Genomic DNA, 23,978 nt, shown 5'->3' on the forward strand with positions numbered 1-23,978 from the left:
AGAAGCAGCCTGGGAACAAGAGTAAAAAGGCAATCTTTCCCCATGTTTATTGATGTTTCCTTCGAGAGGAATATAATCACGCTGCCATGCAGCAGATGTTAAGGCTGAAACATGAAAATCACATCACTTTGCACATCCCTCTGCTGACAGACTCTGGGGAAGCATGCAATGGTCTCCCAAGACCATGACTCATCCTGGAGCCCGGAGCCGCAGCATTCCCATCTGTGTAGGATTATTCTCACGCACTCATTTGCCGCATTACCATTTCAATTTCTGGATCAATATTTTATGGTTGTTCTTAAAATTATAAAGATGTAACCAGCTATCATGAGCTAAAAGGGGGTTATTAGCAATTACCAGTTTGGTCTGAGAGATCTGAATTTGGGATTATTTGTTTTATTACATATCACATTTTATTGAACTTCCTATTTAACGAAACAAGCAGAAATTCTTCCAAGCCTGGTTAGAACCAGATTAAGAATCAACGTGACAAACCCTTCCCGTTCTCTCTTACACAAATCAGTTATTACAAGAGGGCATGTGATATAACAGTTAACAGCACAGTCTCAAGAGTAACAGCACCTGGGTCAGCTCCCGTTCTGCCACTTACTCCACCGGGTTTGTAACAAAGCCGCTCTGTCAGTTTACTCATCTAAACATAATAACAGCACCGAGTTCATACAGGTTGTTATAAGAATTAAATGGGTCAGTGTAAGGAAAATACACACAGTAAGCACCTGCTGACTGTTATCCATTATTCTCCCAGGGTGTTGGATGCAAGAAGACCTAGAGGGCTCCAGCTCCTTCCTCAGATGAATATGGCACATAATACCACCTTTTACATCAAGTGTCCTCACTATCAAATATTTCCATAAAAGTCTAATTCATGTCCATTTATAAACATTTCTGCAATCTGCTATGGAGAAAAGACCAGGCCCTAAACTTAGCTCACACATTCGCTAAGGCGCTGTGATCTGGAGCAAATTTCTGATCCTCTGTCTCGGTTTCTTACTCATTTGTAAAAATCGGGATAATCCTACCTAATAATAGACAAATATGCAAATTGACTGTACCTTCGCTATGCCCCGCGATTGGCCAGGAGGTGCGGGGGGGTGGGACTCGGGGTGGCCGGGGTGGCCGATTGGGCTGGCAGGACGCTGAGCTCGCGTTGCCAGCGGCGGCTCGAGCTCAGCGTCTGCGCCATGGCTGTGCTGCGGCACAGAAGGGGCCTCTGGGGCAGCGAGCTCACGTCCCGCCGCGGACCATCAAAAGCGGGGGAGCTGGGTGCCTGTCCGCTCAGGCACCAGGCCTTTCAGAAGCCTCCGGCTGGGCGGAGGCTTCTGAAAGGCCTGGTGCACCAGCGGACAGGCACCCAGCTCCCCCGCGATCGAAAGCAAAAGCGTGGGAGCTGGGTGCCTGTCCACTCAGGCACCAGGCCTTTCAGAAGCCTCCGCGGCGCTGGAGGCTTCTGAAAGGCCTGGTGCACCAGCGGATAGGCACCCAGCTCCCCCGTGATCAAAAGCGAAAGCGTGTAGGGGACCCTACACATGCATGATTCAATCATGCACTGGGCCTCTAGTATTAGATAATTGTGTGAAAGCAGTTAGCCCAGTTTCTAAATTCAAGGCAGCCAAGGGGAAAAAGACAGTAACCTACAAAGGAAAACCACCAATCAAAAGACATAGAGTAGCAGAATACATTTAAAAAAATAAAACAATAACAAAAAATAACCAGGACCCAACTATACGCTGCCTTCAGGCGACCCTTCTCAGCTACAAAAGCAAACGTAAGCTCAATGTGAATGGGTGGAAGATGATGCTCCAAGCAAATGGTATCCAGAGTAAAGAAGATGCAGTCATGTTTTTATCAAACAAAGTAGATTTCATGACAGAAAAAGGTAAAAGAGACAAATATGGACATGTTATAATGATAAAGGGGACAATCCATCAAGAAGATATAACATTTACTAATATGTAAGCACCTGCCCTAGCCAGTTTGGCTCAGTGGTTAGCCTGTCAGCCCACAGACAGAAGGGTTCTCTCTCTGTCTCTCCTCCTTCCACTCTCTCTAAAAATCAATGGAGCCCAGTTGCCGTGACTCAGTGGTTGAGCATCAGCCTATGAACCAGAAGGTCACATTTGATTCCCATTCAGGACACATGCTTGGGTTGTGAGCTTGATCCCCAGTGTGGGGCATGCAGGAGGCAGCCAATCAATGATTCTCTCTCAGCATTGATGTTTCTATCTCTCTCTCCCTCTCTCTTCCTTTCAGAAATCAATAAAAACATATCTTTTAAAAATCAATGGAAAAATATCCTTGGGTGAGGATTAACACAACACAACAACAACAACCAATATATATATACAATTTAGAAGCATGAAAATATATAAAGCAATTATTAATAGACCTAAAGGGAGAGATTGTTAATGGATAGATCATCCAGACAGAGTCCACATGGAAACACTGGCCTTAAATGACACAGAGCAGTTGGACTTAGTAGATGTATTAGACATTTCCATCCAAAACAACAGAACGCACATTCTTCTCAAGTGCACATGGGACATTCTCAAGGACAGACCATATGTTGGGACAGAAGACAAATCTAATAAATTTAAGAAGACTAAAATCATAACAAGCATCCAGTGTGATCAAAATGGTATGAAACTAGAAATCAACTACAGGAAGGAAGCTGAAAAAAATCACAAACATGTGGAGATTAAACAACATGCTACAGAACAACTACTGGGTCAAAGAAGAAGTAAAGGAAAAACTCAAAAGATACATAGAGCCAATGAAAATGAAAATATGACATGCTATAATTCCTGGGATGCAGCAAAAGCAGTACTACGAGGGAATTTATAGCAATACGGGCCTACTTAAAGAAACCAGGAAATATACAAATAAAAACCTAACATTACATCTTAAGGAGGTAGAAAAAGAACAAACCCCATCACTGGCCAGGTTAGGTCAGTGGTTGGAGCTTCGGCCAGTGGACCAAAGGGGAAATGTTTAACAACAGGCTCTTCAAGGGGGAAAGGCCTTGATTTGTGGAGTTTGCTGTGTTTAGTGTAAACACTCCCACCTTGGCTGGTTTGGAGCTGCCAACTGGATGCGGAGTTGGGAAGAGATGCAGGATGGCCTGATGTGCAGTATTTTTACCATATAGTTCACGAGGCGGAAGTAATCAGCACAGATACCAGGCAAGTAGCTAGCATGTCTTTAGTATTTACTCCCTTTGTGTTTAATAATAATTCATTTTCCTGTAAATGTATGTGCTTTAATGTTTAATAATGGCTAGGTTTAATAACTGTCCTACAAAATTCCTAACAATCACACCGCTGCCTCCAGCTCACCACTACTCTATTCTACTTCCAGGTCCTGCGCTTGCCCTGGAAATAGGCTCGGAGCAGCTTGACAAGAATCCACGCTAGGAGAACAAGGAAGGAACTAAAGGAAACAGGCCATGTCCTGATTCTTCTGATCTTCGACCTCGAGGATACGCTCACAGTAGAAAGAACACAGGTTCGGCTACAAAAATGAAGGCACTGTAAACCATTTTTGGTACAACCTAGAGGAAGTATTGGATACGAAGCTACTGCAATAAAATAAGCCTAGAGCCTCGGGAGCAGTGGGAAGGTAAAGAGATCGCTACGTAAGGAGGAAGCCTACGCCTAACTGTGGGCTGTCACCGACCAAAATCTAAAAAGGAATTTCAACATCGCAATGTGCTAACCGCTAACTTTTTCAGGAATTCCTACTTTAATGGTTTATTTATTTAGTTTATAGCTAGTGAAACTTTAGGGCTGTTAGCATCACAAAATATTTTTTTAATTAAGCTTAGTCATGTACTGCTCTTGCTTCTAGGGATATGCAGGCATTTTCATCAGTGGAAACAGTTTGGCCTCAGAGTTTCCAAGTTCCTCATTTTCTGACGACAGTTTCCTACCCAGCCAAGTCTCTAATGATCACATTCCATAATGAGTGAAGTTCAAGTTCAGAGACTTCCCAACCCCTGCCTTCCTGTACTTCCCCCCAACACGGTGCCTATCTCCCTTCGGATCTCTTTGCTTTTATACCCAGGATGAACCCTGTGATTGATCACTTGACGTTTTTAAAACATCAGTACCCTTCATTTCCTTGTAATATTAACCTTCTGCCAAACCAATCCAGCAAAGCAAAAACGGAGTCAAATAGAGATTGCATGCCTCTCTATTGCTGGAGAAAAATCATATCACTGAGGAGATTCAAACAGAGACAAATTCATAGTCTCTCACCTGGACATGCCGATTGTGTCTCCCCACTTCCCAGACTTTCTCAAGAGAACCCCTGCTCTTTGGGGTCTCCATCCAGTCTTGATCAGACCACAAGTTAAGGAGTCAATCAGTCTGTCTCTTAAGATTTGTAACTAAATCAGAATTTTTTAAAATATATTTTTATTGACTTCAGAGAGGAAGAGAAAGAGAGAAACATCAATGATGAGAGAGAATCACTGATCGGCTGCCGCCTACACATCTCCTACTGGGGAATTGGGCCCACAACCTGGGCATGTGCCCTTGACCGGAATCAAACCAAGGACCCTTCAGTCCACAGGTTGACACTTCTATCCACTGAGCCAAACCAGCTAGGGCACTAAGTCAGAAATTTTAGTTATCTCCATTGAGTTGTTATAACTAAAAAATATATGTTTTGTTGTTTTAAAAAAAAGAGTATAAGGCCAAGAAGCAGTAGCTGCTATGGAGCAAAATGTAGAAGCAAATTCCCTCACTTCCTTACTTCCCAGTTCCTGGTTCCATTTGCTTATGGCCTAATCATTCTTGCACTGGGTTTTTTAAAGATAGTCCTATTTATACCTCCCCTGCTCCTCACTCCCCCACTCACACCCCCAAAATACCACATTGCTGCTAGTTTCTTTGCCTGATTTATACTTCTCTAAACCTGAAATGCCAGCTCCCTAATTTCTACTCTTGAAAACATTACTCTTGCAATAGAACATACATTCTTGAGACTCAGAAACAAGGTCAGGGATCAGGATATAAATTTGGGAGTTGGGCGTATAGATGGCATTGTAAGCTAAGAGAATGAATAAGACAGTCTAGGACAAAGAAGGTAGAATGAGAAAGCAGTCCAACCCTAAACTTTCAGGGCCAGTAGAGGAGGATGCTATATGAAAGAAGACTGAGGAGATAGGAGGAACTGTAAGAAGGTGGTGTCATGTCCATCAAGAGAAGGACGTGTCAGGAAAAGATTAATCAAATACTGATGAGAGTTTAAGTAAGAGGAGTAATGAAATATCATTTTTGCATGAAGCCAAACGGAGGCCACTTGATGCAAGAGAAGAAAACACTTTCTTGATATTGTAGCTGTACACTGAGTGGCCAGTTATTATGATCTCTGAAAGCATAATAATCTGGCCACTCAGTGTGTGTGTGTGTGTATGTGCGTGTGTATATATATATACATACATATACACATATACAGATAGAGGCCCGGTGCATGAATTTGTGCATTGGTGGGGTCCAGCCAGCCTGGCCAGGGGGAGGGAACATGGGTGGTTGGCCGGTCTGCCTGCTGGTCGAACTCCTGGTCAAGGGGACAATTTGCATATGAGCCTTTTATTATATAAGATATACACTGAGTGGCCAGATTATTATGCGTTCAGAGATCATAATAATCTGGCCACTCAATGTATAGTAAGTCTTTAATTAGGGTTCATTTAGTTCTCCAACTTTTTCTTCTTTTTAAGATCTGTTTTGGTTGTTCTTTTCTAGTCCTTTGCATTTCATATGAATTGTTTCATCTGCTTATCCATTTCCACAAAAGAAGTTTGCTGAGATTTTTACTGGGATCAATTATGGAGAAATTACACCTCAGCAATATAAAGATGTCCGACCCATACACGGGGCAAATCTCTCCATTTGTTTGGATACTAGAGGCCCGATGCACGAAATTCGTGCAAGAGTAGGCCTTCCTTCCCCCGGCACCCATGATCTGGCTCGCAGCCCTGGCTTTGTCCGGAAGGTCGTTGGGTCTAATTAGCATATTATGCTTTTATTATTATAGATTCTTTGACTTCTCCCAGAAATGTTGTACAGTTTTCAGTAAACAGATCTTTCTTTTTTCAGATACATCCCTAAGTGTTTCATATTTTAATGCTATTTTAAGTGGGTTTTATTATATTTTCTGACTGACATTAATGCTGCTAATCTATAACAAGATTCTCACACAGTTGTCCCAGTATTTATATTTTAAACATATATTGTGTATTTTAAATACATAAATTACTTTCCTTTTTTCTTCATTGTATTATATGTGAAAAATTATGCTGACTTTTTTGAAACTGTGTTTGTAGGTAGTTATTTCATTTGTACATTTATATCATTTGTACATCTCACTTCGGAATCTTAAAGAAGGAGTTTAGAAAATATTTAGCATAACAAAAGCGTTATAAAAGTTGATGAAGTTAAGAACTATTGCTCTGAGCCATTTAGTAAATAGTTTTCATGAAACTGAATGTTAAGCATCATTTGGTAGGACACATTCTGATGCTATAAATTAACAAAAAGCTATCAAGGAACAAAGTTATATCTATGGCAGCTGCTAATGGCACCACTAAGAAAAATAAAACCAGCAACAAGAAATAATAGAAGAAAGTAGCTTAAGAAAATGTACATATTTTTGTGATTCAAGGAGGGAAAAATACAAAATTGGAACTCCCCAACCTTGTGTTCTGGTCCTGGCTACACCACTACCTACTGTCTTTGTGAGTCAAAACAATGTATCCAAATTCCTTTATCTCTGGAATTCTATAATTTTTAAATGACAGTTTAGGCCCAGATGATCCACTATCTTCTTCTTCACTACAGAAACCCATGTCTCACACAAGTAGACAAGTAGAAGCCACAACTGGTTCATCATCTCACTTCTATGACCTGTTCTTTGCCCAGAATCCCTAGGTTTCTAAGCTCTGACACTAAACAGCAGAGTAACACTGGCGAGTCGTTTAACCCTTGTCTGCTTCCGTTTTCTCATCAGTAAAACAGAGATAATAATGGTACCTCTCTCAGAGTTGTGAGAACTAAAGGCTAAAACACGTAGAACAGCTCACCCGAGAATCGCCCAGCAAGTGTTACAAGCTACTTCTATTTGTAGTGTCACATACTTCCTCTTCCCTTGAAATTATATAACATTACAGATGAAAAATTACAGTACACGAATCCCCGTCAATGAACTGGAAAGGAAATATTCTGCTCTATTTAATTTTGAGTAATAAAAAGTGCAGCTTTGGATTCCGCACAGACAGATGATGGGCTTTATATAAATAACCAGGCAAACGGCCTTCTTCCCTTCAACTACTACAAATGGGCAAGGTTTCCGAATATCTCCATTTCGCCTAAAGAATACTTTTCTGAAAATAAGTTATTTGAAACCATTAAACTCCCGAGATAAGAAAAATTTTATTGTCCAAGAATTGCTTCTCTGAGACTGGTCCACAAAAGCGCTTACAGGACAGCTTGCTGTAACTGTGAAATAAAATAAACAGCTGGTCCTTGACCACCCGGTGGAGAACCAGGGGAACACGAGCTGCGTGAAATTCTGTCCATCTCTCAACGAAATGTATCCACCAGGTGAATCTCCCAAATGTGTTGTAAGGAAGATGTTTCTGGGGGAGAAGAGAACGTTGGCTAAACTGTGTCTGATTTCTTGTTTGAGCTGGGCACAGGATACACAGCGGGAGGCCAGATCAGCGGTTCTCACATTTTGCCCTTCATCTGAGGAACTTGATAAAATTCAGATTCTGTTCCCCACCCGAACCCCCACCCCCCAGATTCTGATTAGGAATATGTAGCTGTAGCATGGTTCTCAGCTCCTTCTGATGCTTGTGGCTCCCAGAGAAAACAGACAAACCAAGACATCAGCATGGTACACCTGTGTGATGCCTTTAACCTACCAAGAGAAGGCTTTCCACACACTCACCTCCTGTTTCCAACAGGAGTCTACAGGAAGCCACAAAAGCTGATGCCATTTAGTAAAAAAAAAAAAAAAAAGCAAAGTGTATTTTTTGGCTAAAGTACATTATATGATGAAACACCTTGGAAAACAAAAGATTCAATACTCCTTAGGAGACAAAAAAAATAAAGAACAGATTTCAGAATTTCAAATTACTATAGTGAATATAACACTTCCTACTCCCAGAGTTTAAGAAAAGACACGGAGTCATGGTATAATTTAAACACAGGGATGAACTAATCCTTCTATTCCCACCGCTAAATGATGGCTTAGGCTAAAGCAACACACAGACTAGAACTTGGCAAATGCCAATCTCTATCAAGCAGAGGCTGACTCGGAGTTTACCTACAGCACAGAGTCAGCGCCGAGTCTAGGAGACTGGACTGAGGAACACCTAGACCGGAATCCCATCCCACAACCACTGAGACAGACTTGAGGGGATTAGGTCCTGGGGTTTTATATTTTATCATGTTCCCCTGGTGATCCTTAATTACACTAAAGTTTGAGAATCTGGAGAAGGGAGAATGGAGAGATGTATTGGTAATGGAAGAATGAAGATGGCAGTATAGCACCTTTAGTATATTAGTCAGTGCTTTTCCTTGGACCGACTTATTTGCAAACTAAGACAACAATGCAACACCACTACCCAGCTATTAGGATGGCTAAAATCCAAAACAACGGGCAGCTATCAAATGCTGGGGAGAATGCCGAGCAGCAGCATCGCTATAGAGATGCAAGGTGGTACAAACACGCTGAAAGACAGCTGGGTAAGCAGAGGCTTAGCATAGGACCCAGCAATGGCACTCCTGGGTATTCATCCAACGGAGCTGAAAACATATCCACACAAAATCCTGCACATGGGTGTTTACATTTAGAACAGCATTACTCATAATTGCCCCAAACTGGAAGAGACCAAGAAGTCCTTTAATAATAAACTCCGGCACATCCATAACAGTGAATATTAGACAGTGATTAAAAAAAGAGAGAGAGATAGACCATCAAGCCCTAGCTAGTGTGGCTCGGTTGGTTGGAGCATCGTACCAGTACACTGAAAGGTGGTGGGTTCAATTGCCGGTCCGGGCACATCGAGGTTGTGGGTTCTATTCTCAGTCAGGGTACATACCCAGGCTGCGGGTGTAATCCCTAGTCCAGGAGCATATGGCAGGCAACTGATTGATGTTCCTCTCTCACATAGATGTTTCTCTTTCCCTCTCTCTCTCTTAAGTCAACCAATCAATCAATCAATCATATTTTAAAAAGAGATTGGCAAGTCATAAAAAGATATAAAGAAAGCTTAAATGCATTTTGCTAGGTTTGAAAAAGCAACATACTGTAGAATTCCAACCACATGATGTTTTACAAAAGGCAAAGCCATGCAGACGGTAACTGATCAGTGGTTTGCAGGGTTAGGAGGAGAGTAAGTGGCATACAGGGCATTTTGTTCAATGAATTATAAAGCAAGATGTTAATAATAGGAGAAACTGTGTATGTGTGGGGAGGTATTATATGAAACTGTGTACTATCTACTCAATTACTCTGTAAATTTGTACTAAAATCTAAGGTCTATTATTTATTTTATAAAATAATAATAAAATAAAGTCACAACCCAGCAACGGTGCGGCATCAGCTGCCACACCTAGTCATGCCCTGACAGCAGGCCAGAAAGGAAATAAGCAACCACATGACCGAGACAAAAGACCAAGTGGAGTCCATGTGGAATGTCAGAGCACATCAGGTGGAGCAGACCTGCTGGTGGGGACACCTGGGACCTGCGTGTCGACGGCGCGCTGTGAGGCTGTGAGAGCAGCACACCTCAGTCTCCTCCACCTGGGAAGCAGCGGCCACATCCTAGCTCCTGTCACTCTCTGGAGAGTGATCTGCTTTCACTGGTCGCAATCCTCAGGAAGACCACCGGCCACGCCACCTCAAGGCCAATCCAAACCCTGTCTCCTCCCACACTATTAAGAAAGATAGGTTGCCCTGACCGGTTTGGCTCAGTGGATAGAGCATCGGCCTGCGGACTGAAGGGTCCCAGGTTCGATTCCGGTCAAGGGCATATATCTTGGTTGCTTATTGATGTTTCTCTCTCATCAATGTTTCTAACTCTCTCTCCCTCTCCCTTCCTCTCTGTAAAAAAAAAAAAATTAATAAAATATATTTTTTTAAAAAAGAAAGAAAGACAGGCTTCCTGTCTCTGTGCTTCCTCCTTGGTCTACTCACAGAGCCCAGTGTACAGAGTCCATCTGCGGGACCAGAACCGGCCAAGCTGGACAACCAGTCCCACGGCTATTCCATGTCTGGCCAGTCCGCCTGGGGCATGCGGACATCCTGTCCTCAGAAGACATACACAAGACTCAGCACTCAAAAGCCACCTCCTCCAGGACCTTACAGGGAGCTTTCTGGGCTCTGAGCCTCCACTCTTCTGCGAGGTCCCAAGGAGATCACCAGGGCCTGCCTGTCCCTTTGTACTGCTTCAGGGCACAGTGCCCCGTGCCATGAAGGCCTTCTGTCATGAATGAAACAAAGGCCTGACACCAGCCTGTGAGCTCGAGGTGGGCAACTTCTCAGACACTGCTCTGCTCGGCCTCCTCCGTGCCTGGGACAGCAGGGGGGGCCAAGCACCCACTGCTTTGGAGTCCTCAGTTGCTTCATCTTTGTAACATTCTAGTCTGCAGTCATGCCAATGCCCCCAAGCTCTGCCCACCCTCGGCCTAGGGCCAGCCTGGCTCAGGGAGGGACCTGCTGCTTATCAAGTCTGCGTGAGAGTCCCTGACCGCCTTCACACCAGCCCCAAAGGAGACCTCAACCCCCCCTAGCCATTCATGACTGGTTGAAACCTCTTCGTATTTCGAAGCCACAACCCCCAGTATCTCAAAATATATTTGAAGGTAGGGCCTTTAAAAAGGCAATCAAAGTTAAATGAGGTCATTTAGATGTGTCCATTCTAATCTGCCTGCTGTCCTTCTAAGATGACATTAGGATACAGGGACAAAGACATTGAGTATGTGTGCACACAGAGGGGAAAAAAATGCATGTGAGCACAACAAAAAGGGGACCACCTGAAAGCCAAGCAGTGGGTGTTCAGAAGAAACCAACCTGGCAATAACCCTGACCTTGGACTTCCAGCCTCCAGAAGGCTGAGAAAGTAAACTTCTGTTGTTTAAGTCACTCCGTCTGTAGTATGTGGTTATGGTAGTCCTAGCAAGTAGATGAACCTTAGAAACAAAACAATCTCACAAAAATAAAAGATGATGATTATTCACATTCTGAATCTGCATCATCCATCTACATCAGAATATATGAAATACCAGGAATTCAGACAATTTACATTACAGAAATTTTAAAAGTCAAATTCACCCTTCTAAAAGGAGTCACATAAAAAATGTCCTTAGCCCTAACCGGTTTGGCTCAGTGGACAGAGCGTCGGCCTGCGGACTGAAGGGTCCCAGGTTCGATTCCGGTCAAGGGCATGTACCTTGGTTGCGGGCACATCCCCAGAGCGGGGTGTGCGGGAGGCAGCTGATCGATGTTTCTCTCTCATTGATGTTTCTAACTCTCTATCCCTCTCCCTTCCTCTCTGTAAAAAATCAATAAAAAAAAAAAATGTCCTTATATAAAGAACAAGTTTATCTAATAATCCCTTTAGCATGTTAACTGGCTTTTTTTTTTTTTTGGCTTTTTTTATCCTGGATAATCAACTGAAGACTAGCTGGAGATAATCTTGATAACCAAGGATGGAAAGTGGAGACTTCATAGAGACTGGTAGGAAGGGAGGAGGCACAAAAGAGCTGGCCAGGCTCCCACACACAGCAATTGAAGTTCTGAAGAACTGTCTCAGATGTGGGGGTTGCCACTGAGAACTCTGGGATCATATCCCCAAGCCGGGCCCCCCAGCAGAGAGAACCAGAACTGAGAAAGGTGCCACATAACATCTGACTATGAAATGCTGCAGGGTTACTGTCTGTCAGGGATAGATGGCTAGATATGCAGTCACCCTCTTAAAGGGCCAACACACAAAATTTTGTGTGCAGCCACTCACCTTGGGCTGTGGCAGAGGGAGGGCAGAGTTGACTGGAGATATGTAAACAGAAGCCAGATTTGGGGGCTCTAGGTATAGATCTTGTAAAGTAGGCACCCCAGTTTCCTGTGCTGAGTCATTCCCTCACACGGTAGAGGTCATCTTTCCAGGCAGACCTTTGCTATCCAGGAGGTTTTTGCCTGGAAGGAAGACAGTTGACCCACCCTATTGGGAAACTTCTGGCCACACCTGTGGATGATTGCCTGAGGGCTACTCAAGACTAAATCCAATCAGTCTGCAGGCAGAGGAAGGTCTCTGGAGGCTTTGAGTCTTTGCCAGATATAATTGGTCAGAAACAGCTAACTGTCTTTCACCAGAGATTTGGAGGCATAGCAGATCTACCTATTACATAGACACAAACCCAAACAGGCATCCAAAATGGGGAGACCAAAAAACAACCCCCAAATGAAAGAAGAAGAAATTCTCCAGAAGAAGAGATGAATGAAATGTAGATAACAAGTTTATCTGATAAAGAGTTCAGAATAATGATGGTAAAGATGTTCAACAGCATGAGAAAACATACAGTAACTATGAAAAAGGAACAGTCGGAAATAAAGAATTACATAGCTCTAATAAAGAACACATTAGAAGAAATACACAGCAGATTAGGGGAAGCTGAGAATCGAATCAGTAAATTAGAACACAAGGTTGAAAAAAATCACTCAAGCAGAGAACCCCCTCCCCCCCCAAAAAAAAAAAAACTATTAAAAAACAGGAGGACAGCTTAAGGGAGCTGTGGGACAACATGAAACTTAACAATATTCTCATAATAGGTGTGAAAGAAGGCTAAGAAAATGAGCAAGGGATAGAGAACATGTTTGAAGAAATAATGGCAGAAAACTTCCCTAACCTGGTGAAGGAAAAAGCCACACAAGTTCAGGAGGCACAGAAAGTCCCAAGCAAGAAGAACACAAACAGGCCCATGACCAGATACATCATAATAAAAATGCCAAAAATTAAAGACAAAAAGCGAATCTTAAAGTCAACAAGAGAAAGCAATTTGTTTCCTACAAAGGAGCCCCATAAGGCTATCAGATGATTTCTCATCAGAAATTCTATAGGCCAGAAGGGAATGGCAAGAAGTACTCAAGGTAATGAAAAGCAAGGATCTGAAACCAAGATTACTATATCCAGCAAGGCTATCATTCAAAATAGGTGGTGAAATAAAGAGCTTTCCAGACAAAAAAAAAAAAAAGCTAAAGGAGTTTATCACCACCAAGCCAGAATTGCAAGAAATGTTAAAGGGACTGCTGTAATGAGAAGAAGAAATAGAAAGAAACCTTTAACTGGCTTTTTAAAAAGCAATGTTTTTATTGATTTTTAGAGAGCTAGATAGAAACACCAATGAACAAGAAACATTGATTGACTGCCTCCTGCAAGGCCCCTACCAGGGATGAAGCCCGCAACCTAAAACTCTGGCACGTGCCCTGACCAGGAATCGAACTGGCTACCTCTTGATGCATGGGTCAATGCTCAACTACTTAACCACACCAGCTGGGCTTAACTGGCTTTTAAAAGTTCAAATTATAAAATTGTCTATGATATAATATATCCACCACAAAAATATAAGGAGTACTAGTAACCTAAACTAGTGGTTTTCCAGCAGTGTTACCTGTATACACTCCACGGAGGCCCCTTTGGATGTTGCAGGAGGCCTAAGAGAGGTCAACCAGGCATGTTCCACGGGGCATGAGGCCCAGGGTGCCTGACCAAACTAACCAGGACAGCTCCCCCGTTACATGTTCTCACAGTGAGGTTCAATGTAAGTTCTGTTTGATTAAAAGTCCCACTGTTGTTGTTTTTTATTATGAAAACCAGTGGACTAAGCCATTATTCCAGTTATTTCAAACTTAAAACTCAGGATAGTAAAAGGATCTGATCTATAATTATCATATACAGAGGTCCTGGAATAACATGGTTTCATTCAATGTCTTTCATTTTGTTATGAAGTTGATGAGATGCCTTAGGAACATAACTACTTATATCAATTAGCCTGTGGTAAAACAAGCTTTGTTATATCGTTTCGATTGAAGTCCCAGAACCTACTGACCATGGGAAGTGAGGGCTGATACTGTACGTAGAGTAAATTATGATTATCTCCCTCTCTCAACAGAATATCTGAGAAGAGATCATCATATGCTCACAATTTTACTTAACAGGAGTAAACACTGTCACAAACAACCTGAAGAGGAGTTTTTCCAGATACAAGGTACTACTAGTCATCATGTAAAAATGTAACCCGTGGTACCAGCGAAGTTTCCATCAGCAGCCTGACTGTTTTGCAGTCCACAGTTGCTTAATCTTTTTAACATTCCCGTGGACTGCAAAGAAAAGATGTTTCTTCTCTAGAGTAGGAAAGTGAGGTGGAGAAGATCAATGACAGGAGAGTCAATGTAGAAATCACGCTCAGTGCTCTTCAGACGATGTGACTAAGCAGCCCGGATTGGAGTCCCTCGTCCAGAGGTGGGGAACGTCCGGCCCACGGGCCGTATTAGGCCCACAAAATCATTTGGTCTGGCCCTGCCAAGGCATTAGGGGTGAGTTAATTAAATGACTGACCAGATATAACAGGCTAATTTTTAAGCTGATAGTTTTGTATGGCCCACAAATGATGTTATAAATATCCAAGTGGCCCTTGGCAGAAAAAATGTTCTCCATCACTTACTTACTGATCTGGCATCCTGGCTGTTTATTAATCCTCTCGAAATTGTATCCTCTCCATAAAATGAGGGATAGCAACTACCATGAAGTTTTTCAAAGATTAAAGAAAACATGTATGAAGACCCTCGCAATACTTTGCACATAACCGATGCTTTAACACGTGTCTTTCCATGCACACCCCCCTGCAATAAACCATAATAAGATGCACATACAAATGGACTACTGTTTAGGAACAGCAAGGAAGAGTGGATTCGGTCCTTAAAGTACTAGATTCCTTTTTTAAATGAAGTTTTGACATTTAGGACCTGCTCCTGGTTTTATGGATGCTCCACAACCCAAATCACAGGCATATTCCAACGTGATCTAAACAGGTAAGACGCCCCTTTCCAAGACCAATCAGGATGAAAAAACAGCATTTGTAATATTAAAAAACACCTTTCATTATCAATTACAAATCAATTCTTAAAGTTTAAAAGCCCTGTATTTACTTTAAATAATTTCTTTTGGCAATAAACTACTTTTTAACTAGTTATTTTATTCTCATTTCTTTTTTTTAAAATTTAGTTTGTTTAGGCAATAAACTAATTTGTGTGACTCTAAATAAAAGAGTTTGGGAGATAAATCTGTACCTAACATAGACTCACTACTTTATACATGTTTGTTACATGAAAGAAGGAAAAACCTGCTAATATTTTTACACTCAAATAACTGAAATGTTTTGGACTTTAATTTCTTCTTAATTAGAGAGTTCAACTTAGAATCCTTCTAGAAAGCAAGTAAGTTACCTAAGATTTTAAGAAAGTAAGAATATCTAGGCCAAGAAATAACTGTCATTTTAAAGCCAAATATACTTTTTATCATCTCTGAGATCCTAAAGTTTATATCTCATTTCCATGAACATGGAGAACTGATCCCTTAATAGAAAAAAGATAACCCCAGCCTTCTACATACCTTTGTATTCAATCAAAGGCACCAATTATTCCTAGCAATCTAGAAATCAGAGCACAGATGAAAGGGGACCCCAATATACAAACAAATAATTTGTGGGGTAATGTGGGTATAATTTTTCTGGTCTTAATCATTAATAAATTGCTATAGGTATTTTTATAATAGATAAAGGGATATATAAAATTAAATTTTTAAAATAAAAAGCAAAATGATTTAAATTTAAAAATCAACATTGATTGAGTGAAAAATATGCATCAAGCCTGATCTAAGTACTTTACATGTTTTATCCTCACACATTTAATCTTTACAATAATCTTATAAGACACAGAAACATCCTACAATCCCCACTTTACAATTAAAGAAATTGAGGCACAGAGAAGTTAAACAACTTGCTCAAGATAACACAGGATTAAAGCCCAAGAAATATGGCAGCGGAGCCCATGCTCTTAACCACCGTATGATTATTTTTTAATATAATACATTTTATAAAAGCCCAGTAATTAGTTTTATTTAATACTAGCGTTCCCGTTGCAGGAAAAATCCTGCAATAGGGTTTCCTGCTGCACTCTACCCCGCCCCGCCTGTTCTCCTCCCTTGTTCCCCGCCCCGCCTTCTCTGCCAGCCCCCCAGCTTTTCTCCCTTCTCCGCCAGCCCGCCCGCTCTCCTTCCTTCTCCCCCAGCCCCGCCTTCGCTCCTCCCTTCTCCTCCCCCTGGCTTGCTTGCTTCTCCTCAGCTTTGCTCCCTTCTGCAGCTCTTGGCTTCTTTCTATGCTGTCTTGATATGCAAATTAGCCGCCATATTTGTTGGGGTAATTTGCATACTCGTCCTGATTGGTTGGTGGGTGTGGCTGGCTGGTGGGCATGGCTTGGGCATAGCGAAGGTGCGGTCAATTTGCATATTTGTCTATTATTAGGTAGGATGTAGTTAAAGACCAATATTTATAATAGTTATTAATATTTTCAACTATGTAGCAGTATTTTATTTATGCAATATTTTAAGATTTTTATAAACAGATCACAAAAAAACAGAGGTAACATATTAAGAATACAATCTTTTTTTAAAAAATATGTTTTATTGATTTTTTACAGAGAGGAAGGGAGAAGGATAGAGAGTTAGAAACATCGATGAGAGAGAAACATCAATCAGCTGCCTCCTGCACACTCCCTACTGGGGATGGGCCCGCAACCACGGTACATGCTCTTGACCAGAATCGAACCTGGGACCCTTGAGTCCTCAGGCCGATGCTCTATCCACTGAGCAAAACCGGTTAGGGCAAGAATACAATCTTAAGGCATTTTTAGATGCGCTTCCAGTGACCGTTTTAAAAGATTAAAGAAACCCTATCTAGACTATGGAAATTAGTGCTGGAGAAACTACATGATGTCATTATCAGGTCTAACGTTATTTAGCCACGTGTGGAAGAAGAAATGAGACTACTTTAGATTCTGTTGTTTTTCTGCTATTAATACACTGTTTACATTAGCAGTATAAACGCATTTTAAAGAAAAAAATTGACAAACTGACTTAATTCTAGAGAGAAAAATATATGAAAACCATGATTTAAACCCAATATTAGAAGCAATGTAGTCACAGGCCCAATAATCGCAAAGTGATCATCAGGCCTGTGATTCTGCTCACCCTTCGGGCTTTATCACCATTTGGGAAAGGAGGAGGCAGTAAAAATAACCACATTAGTAACTAGAAAAGAAAGCCCAGGTCTAGTACCAGCTACATTTTTCTTCCACTGCACACAGAATTCTGATGGTAAAGTCTATTGCCAGTACACGCTGTAAACCAAAATACTACCGAAGAACCAAGAAAAACTGCTCTTTCGCCTTTTCCACACCCGATTCTCCACTGCTCACCTGAAATCCGTGCTTGCCTCTCCACCACGTGCTCAACACTTTTGGGGGCATGTCGATCACAGAAACGATGTCGCCCACCTAGGAGAATAAAACGTAAGGGAAATGCGGTCTGTCAAATTTTAAACCAACTGTTAGGTCTCGAATTTAACCTGAACTGGAAGGCAAGAGTCCAAGCACTATCTTCCTCTCTGGCTAACTTTTCTGAAAAAACATACTACCTCTTTCTGTAAAGAATTTAATAATAATTTTAACCATCTGTTAAGGAGAGGGCTACAAAAAGTAACGCAGCACAGACTGGGATCAGGTGTCACCTGAGCAGTAACTGCAGGAAGCCGGCTTGATGGCGGAAGATTTTGGAAGGGTTGGGCATCACACCATCAGCTGTTACAATCCTCTCTTACTGCTGTTACTGAAAGTGACCAAATCTATGTATATATATATATATAAAAGCCTAAGTGACCGGCCAACCTGCGGACAAGAGGGTAGCTATGATGCACACTGACCACCAAGGAGGGGGCAGGCACTCAATGCAGGAGCAGAAACCACAGGCATGGAAACACGGAACAGACTGTTGAATCACAGAGGGAAGGGGGAAGTGGGAGGGCGGAGGGCAGGAAGAGATTAACCAAAGATCTTATATGCATTACTAGAGGCCCAGTGCGGATTTGTGCACTGGTGGGGTCCCTCGGCCTGGCCTGTGGGATCGGGCTGAAACTGGCTCTCCAACATTCCCCGAGGGGTCCCGGATTGCGAGGGGGCGCAGGCCAGGCCGAGGGACCTGACCAGTGCATGAATCCGTGCACCGGGCCTCTTGTTCACTTATAAAAGGCAGATATTCTCATATCTATAGCAACAGCAGCTTCTGTTAATACCACAATGAGTGAGCGATTGCCACGTGCCAGGCACTGTGCTGAGCACTTGACATTATCTTACTTAATCATCTACGACAGGCCTAAGATGTCTACAATTCCTGGGTTATTCTTAGTAAAATTTGATGACAACTACACTTCTTTCCATAGAAGGTGCAATAGCTTATTCCCTCCCTCTAAAAAAACAAAACAAAACAAAATAACAAAAACAGAACTAGTGAGTTTGCACAAACTTTCACAAAATCATAAATATAAAATGGCAATAACCATTTTTAATAACCTATTTAATGGAAGTTACATTCTTCAATCAAAGCAAGTGATGCTCTCTGTGACAGAGCAAAGTTAAGTACTACACAGTAATGTGACTAATGTGTCTCATGTTGCTTTAGGAATTTTCTTTGTGTATTCACAATGAATATTTTAAGTCAGGGAAGAGTCACCTTCACAAAGCCACGTTTGCTAACAGACTTGGCATCTTTCAAGATCTACATTCCTCTGGGTATAGAACCTAAAAATTAAGTTTGAGAACAGTTCAGATTCTATACAGTAAAAATTTAGATTGATTTTCCTTAAACTGAATAACTATTAGCTTTTTGGTTTTTATCTCTCATTTGCCAATATTAAAGGAAGAAATTACTTCGCCTCCTTTTGCATCTGAAAGCAGGAAACGTTCATTTCTCTTCTCACCCATCCATTAGCTCAGTCTTTGAACAAACAATGAGAAAAAAAGAAGTATCATTGGGTATCATTTTTGAGGTACTGAAAACTTACAGTAAGAAAAAAAGACTGAGACCTGGCTTTCAAGAAGCTAAGAGACCAACAGGAGAAGAATTACGAGTGAATGGAATTAAGTGATACGTCAGTGATGAACCAGGCGAATGGTTCAGAACGGCATTCAATCCAGACTTGGGGTGGAGATGTATTTGCATGGAGTAGGGAAAGAGAGCAGGAATGACTTCCTAGAGAAATGGGAGACACTGAAGTTGAAATTTTCAAAGATGAATAGTCATTTAAGTGAAAATAAATGGCATGCCAAGCGAAACGATAATGGGGTATGAAAAACCTGGTGCTTTTCATTAAAAAATGATTAACACGGTTAAGGATGAGGCCGAGCTAACACAGAGCAGCAACTTTAGGTGTTTACCTCTAAGGTCAGTTCATCAGGGGCCCGAGCAGTGTACCTCTTGATAACATGGGCTGCACCGACAGCAGGCGTGTTGATGGATGATTCTTCGTGGACTAGAAGGTGATTGCCCTTATTATCGATCTACAACAAAGACAAGTGCTATGAGATGGTTAAAGACATGACACTTGCAAAAGTTTCTCTGACATTGAATTTGATTTAGGGAAACGATAACCCAAAGAATCTTTTAAAGAAAACATATTATCATTTACTGAATATTAATGTAGGACAGTCATTGTGGTATTCATATGACATTATCATTTAATTTAATCCTCATAACTCCAAAAGATACTAATCATCATTCTCATTATTTAAAGATGAAGATGCTAAAGCTAAAAGAGGTCATGTAATTTGCAACAGATTAAATCATTTGTCCAAGATCACACACACACAATAGTGAAAGAGCCAAGATCTCAATACAAGCTGACGTGGCTCTAAGTTCTGCAATCTTTCTACTTTCCATCCTGCCTTCCAGTTTCCAATGGGAAAAGAATAATGTAACTCTGCATATGCAAATTAAGAAAAAATATCTAACATATTTACTGGATACTGTATCACCCAAGACTTCTTTTTTTTCTATTTTGTTTATTTATTCTGCTTTTTAGATTCTACATGTCTTTCTCTGACCTAGTTATTTCACATACCATAATAATTCTAGGTTCATCCATGTTGTCACAAATGGTGAGATTTTGTTCTTTTTATGGCTCAGTAACATTCCACTGTACACATACCATTCGACTAGTGATGGATACTTAAGTTGCTTCCAGATCTAAGCTATTATAAATAATGCTATAATGAACATAAGGGTTCATATATCTTTTCCAGTTAGTGTTGGGAATTGCGAGGTCATATTTTTAATTTAATTGCAAGGTTCTATTTTTAATTTTCCAAAGAACCTCCATACTGTTTTCCATAGTGGCTGCAGCAATTTAAAATCTTATCAACAGTGCACAAGGGGTTCCCTTTTCTCAATATCCTTGCCAACACTTGTTGTTTCTTGATTTATTTATGTAGCCATTCTCACAGGTGTGAGGTGATATCTCATGGTTTTAATTTGCAATTTCCCTAACGATTAGGAATGTTGAGCATCTTTTCATATGTCTACTGGCCATTGTCTGTCTTTAGAGAAATGTCTATTCAGGTCCTCTGCCCATTTTTTAATTAGAGCTTTTTTTTGTATGTGTTGTTTTCTTTTGGGGGGGGGTTAACTTGTAGAATTCATAATATATTTTGGATATAATGTGTTGTGTGATTAGCAAATATATTCTCCCATTCAATGGGTTGTCTTTTCACTTTGTTGATTTCTTGCTTCCCTGTGCAAAAACTTTTTAGTTTGATATAGACCCATTTGTTTATTTTTTTCTATCATTTCCCTCACATACCCAAAAAAGTATTGCTAAGAGCAATGACAAAAGTGTTTACTGCCTACGTTTTCTTCTATTGGTTTTATGGTTTTAGGTCTTACATTTAAGTATTTTATCCAGTTTTCCCTATACCATTTATTGAAGAGACTGTCATTAGTCCATTGCATATTCTTGCCTCCTTTGTCATGGATTAGTTGACCACACAGACATGGGTTTATTTCTAGGGCCTCTATTTAATTCCACTGATCTATGTGTCTCTCTTTATACCAATAATAATGCCACTTTTATTATTATGGCCTTGTAGTATAATTTGATGTCAGGTACCGTAATACCTCCACCTTAGTTATTCTTTCTCAATATTGCTTTGGCTACCCCAGGTCTTTCTGGGTCCATATAAGTTTTAGGGTTATTTTTTCTAGTTCTAGGGAAAGTGCCATTGGTATTTTGATAGGGATTGCACTGAATCTACAGATTGCTTTGGGTAGTGTGGACATTTTAACAGGTGATTATTCCTATCCATGAGCATAGTATGTGCTTCCAATTATTTGTATCTTCTTGAATTTCTTTCTTCAATGTCTTAGGCACTGATACCCTGGGCTACGGAGTCCAGTGTAAGGCTGGGACCACTTGCTCCTAAGGGGAGACCTGCACAGCTGAGATAACCCTCCCAGTTCTTAATTGCCACACCACAGGTGCGGACCTGCCTGTTCCACATCTCCACCCTTCCTACCCATCTCAACATGGCTCCTTTTAAATATCCTTAGTTATGGAAATTCTTTTCAGCTAGTCTTCAAGTGGTTCTCAAGGATGGCTGTTCTAGAATTTAGCTGTAATTCTTGTGGCCATGTGAGAAGGTGAGCACAGAGTTTTCCAACTCTGCCATCTTGAACAGAAGGCACTCGAGACTTCTTAAATCAGATCCTTTAAAAGGTTAGTTGTCACTTGTTCATAAATAACTGGAAAATATTTTCAATTACTAATCAACTGAAAATATATACACACCTTTCTAAACGTATACATTAATATATTAAGCACCAAAATAATATTAAAATTAGTTGCCTGAATTAGCAAAGAAAGATTTCAGATGAAAAAATATTTAATGTGTCACATCTATATCCTTCCAGAAGATAGAACAGACACCATTTCTTTGATTCCTAAAATTTAAATAGTTATCAAAATTAACCTATTATTAAATTTCGTAAGTAGATAATTTAAAAATAAACCTTAATAAGAGATGAATTAGATAATACCTCCATCCAAGTAAGGGCAGGTCCACAGTTGATCTTGTTGCCAGCGATAGCTGAAAGCCGGGACAGGTAAGCCATAAGCATCTGAGTGACGGACTGAAGGGAAAGAGAAGATTCAGTGGTAACTCGGAGTACAGATACTACTCTCTGTCAGAAGAACTGTTGCAAATTGGTTGTTTTAAGGGAAAAGGCAACTCTACAGATTTCTTGGCATTTCCATAGTTACAGAGGATTCTTCCCAGAGAAACAGTTCCATGAATTTGAACTACAGGAACATACATAGTAATCTCCTGCATTGCACAGAACTTTGGCTTTTAACCCCTCATCATCAGGGGACAGACTATTTTATAGCTTCTAATTGTATTGCTTTTTCTTTCTACTTTTGTATTGAAAATATGATAATGATAGCAGAGACATAGTAGGCTCCTGCCCAGTTTCTCCCAGCTATTCTGAAACTTTTTCTCTGTAATATCCCAGCTATGGCAGGACAGCCATGTTCATACATGGTCCTACACCATGGGCCAGACGATTGGTCCAGGAATGTGACATCATATGAATGGGCCTAGCAAGAGTGACTGTAGGAATCAGGAATTAGGATATAAAATTTCAGCTCAGTCTGGCTGCTGTCTTAACAGAGACAAAAACCTGGGACCCACTGGTGGTAACCATGTTCTGAAACAGTATGAGAGAGAAAAATGTAGCATACAGGCAGATATGGGAATGGAGATGGAGAGACGCCCAGGTTTTCAATGACACGAAGGAACCAGTGGCTCTAAGATGTTACCGAGACTGCTGTAGGGCCAGTTACCACATGACTGATGATGTTGCTACCTTACCTACATCCTTAACTGCCGTGGAATTAATTACAGAATTGAAATGGCTTCCCCTCAGGACTTGGATGAGGTTTGGTACTGTTTCCAAGCATCCACTGCAGCCGCTGAGGAGTCCAATGCTGATACAATTCTTGTTCTTTTGAGAAAATCTGTGTTTTGCTTTCTAGAAGCTTTTCTGGTTTTCTCTTTGTTTTGGCATTTTGAAGTTTCACTACATGTTTCTAGAAGTGTGTCTTTTCCCTCATTATATCAGTACTTAATGGGGCCATTTAATCTGAAAAGATGCCTTTTTTAGCTTTAGGGGACTTTCTTATATTAATTTTTACTTACTCCTGATGAGAGGGAAGTAGAGACTTCTCCATCTATTCTCCATGTTTCCTGACTATTCTCTTACGTTTTATTCCTTTTGAGACTGTATTCTCATAAAGTCTGACCTTTCAGCTCACTAATTCTCTCTTCATCTGTGTCAATGTTGTGTGTAGTTCAGCTATTCAGGTTTGTTATTATTAAAATTAAGTTAAATGACTATATGTTCATTTCTAAGCTCTCTATTTTATTTTTATAAAATCCTTCTCTCATTCCATGAATGTGATTGCTTCACTTTCTCTCTGAGTGTAATAATCATGCTCCTCAGAGCCCTTTGTTTGCCCCTCTCAGTTATTTTGTTTACAGTCATGCACCTCTTAACTGATGGGGACATGTTCTGAGAAACACATCCTTAGGCGATTTCATCAGAGAGTGCACTTACACAAACCTAGACGGTACAGCCTATTGCTCCTAGGCTACAAACCTGCACAGCATGCTATGTACAAAACAACATGAGATTAAATCAAGCCCAAGAGAAAATGAGGCAATCAAGAGACATGATAAATATGAGATGAGTGAGGCTGCTGCCGGGATGACACAGCATACTGTTTTATAGC

The 23,978-nt window shown here is 40.9% G+C and overlaps 1 protein-coding gene across 2 annotated transcripts in view; it reads right to left on the reverse strand.

Moving 5' to 3' along the window:
• ARHGAP32 (Rho GTPase activating protein 32) overlaps positions 1-23,978 on the reverse strand; it is a 121,071-nt gene that overhangs the window by 39,880 nt on the left and 57,213 nt on the right. For both annotated transcript variants that reach the window (XM_079762476.1, XM_079762475.1), the window contains 3 exons: positions 22,226-22,318; positions 19,573-19,695; positions 17,560-17,637 (listed from right to left, as the gene is read on the reverse strand). In XM_079762476.1, coding sequence (XP_079618602.1) covers positions 17,560-17,637; positions 19,573-19,695; positions 22,226-22,318 — 294 coding nt within the window. The remainder of the gene's footprint in view (positions 1-17,559; positions 17,638-19,572; positions 19,696-22,225; positions 22,319-23,978) is intronic.

This window comes from Cnephaeus nilssonii, assembly GCF_951640355.1.
Source record: "Cnephaeus nilssonii genome assembly, chromosome: 22".
Taxonomy (NCBI): Eukaryota; Metazoa; Chordata; class Mammalia; order Chiroptera; family Vespertilionidae; genus Cnephaeus; species Cnephaeus nilssonii.